General features: G+C 62.6%; 1 protein-coding gene across 1 annotated transcript in view; it reads left to right on the top strand.

The window, feature by feature from the left end:
• XKR8 (XK, Kell blood group complex subunit-related family, member 8) overlaps positions 1–1,048 on the top strand; it is a 3,445-nt gene extending 2,397 nt beyond the window's left edge. Inside the window, exon 3 of the mRNA XM_009323220.1 lies at positions 895–1,048. Within this exon, the coding sequence (XP_009321495.1) occupies positions 895–1,048 (154 nt within the window). The remainder of the gene's footprint in view (positions 1–894) is intronic.
• Positions 1,049–1,392: the final 344 nt, after the last annotated feature.

Genomic DNA, 1,392 nt, shown 5'->3' on the forward strand with positions numbered 1-1,392 from the left:
TGGCTCCTGCCGCCGTTGCTGCTTGGGGAGGTGGGTGCTGGTGGGGGAGAGCTTGTTCCCTCCTTGGCAGCAGCTATCTGATTTATCTGTTTCCAGCCAGGATTTTCCTCCCTCTGTTTTGCTGCTAAGGTCAAAGATCGCCCGTTATCGCCATGTTCAGGGTGGGATGGGGAAGGAGGCAGGGACTCCCCTGTGCTGGGAGAGTGGCCGCCCCTGGCAGGCAGGGGCAGCGGGGTGCCTGCACCCTGGGGAGGGTCTTGCGGGATGGTGTGGGGGCTGTGACCCTGCCTTGTTGCAGTGCTTTCCCCTTCAGAAATGGGGAAGCACGTTCCAATGTGGATTTTCCTTGGACAGAAACGTTGGTTCTGCCATTTGCTGGGTCCCTTCCTGCCTTTCCCTTCCTGCTGCGGGCTGAGAGAGGGGCAGAGCTGAAGCTTCATGCTTGAAGCTGGGCTCTGGGGCCTGGGCTGGGCACGTCACCCCTTTGCTGCTGCCCCAGACTGTCACGTTTCTCCTTCGAGCAGCAAATGCTGTTTGTGGGGTGGGGGGCTGGCGGGGTGCAGCAGCGCCATGGGATCCTGTCCTCCTCGGGGGGGGGGCAGTTGCTGTGTCCTGGTGTACGGCTGCAGCATGGCTCAGTGCTTCTGGCTTATTATGGACACCTCATGGTCCCTTTGCTGGCACACCCTGGGCGGTGCTCCTGACGCCATGACCGGGCTGGAGTTGGCCACGACTGGTTTCTCAGCCGTAGGTGGCCGTTGATGTGGTCAGTCTGGGGCTGTGCTGGCTCCTGGGCACTGACACCCACTGCTTCCTAGGCGGAGCTGCCCCCCGGCTTGGTGCCAAGACCCGAGCAGGCCCCAAAACGGCACCTGGCTTTTTTCCATTGCCCAGCCAGCAGCTGTGGCAGATCCTGGCTGCCCACAGCGTTGGCCCTTGGCCTCTTCTCCTCGCCTCCGTCACCTACCCTCCCGGCAGGACCCTGTCCCAGGAGGGGACCTCCCCAACAAGGGCAGGGGGAGGCAGCAGGATGCAGCTGGAGGAGTAGCCGAAATGCTCGTTTCACAGCTGTTCCTGTAACAAGATAAGCCTGTGGCCAAGGACAGTGGCACTGGAGCAGAGGTGGGGAGGAGGGTTGTTTGTTGGCCTTGTACAAAAGAAAAAGGGAAGGGAAGGTTTGTGCGGGACTATCCAAGCGCCGTGTGCCTCCCCTGGGCACCACAGCAGAGCCAAGGAGTTGGAACCTCCACCGCTGGCTCCCGCAGGACACCCCAGAGGAGCCGGGTCTCTGGCAGCTGCTTGTGCCAGCGGCTGTGCTGCGACCTGCAGCACCATCACTGTGAATGCCGTCGGGGCCACTGAGCCCAGCCCAGGCCCTCGCAGGGGGCCGGG

The sequence above is a fragment of the Pygoscelis adeliae genome, unplaced genomic scaffold (genome assembly GCF_000699105.1).
Source record: "Pygoscelis adeliae isolate BGI_AS28 unplaced genomic scaffold, ASM69910v1 Scaffold495, whole genome shotgun sequence".
NCBI lineage: Eukaryota > Metazoa > Chordata > Aves > Sphenisciformes > Spheniscidae > Pygoscelis > Pygoscelis adeliae.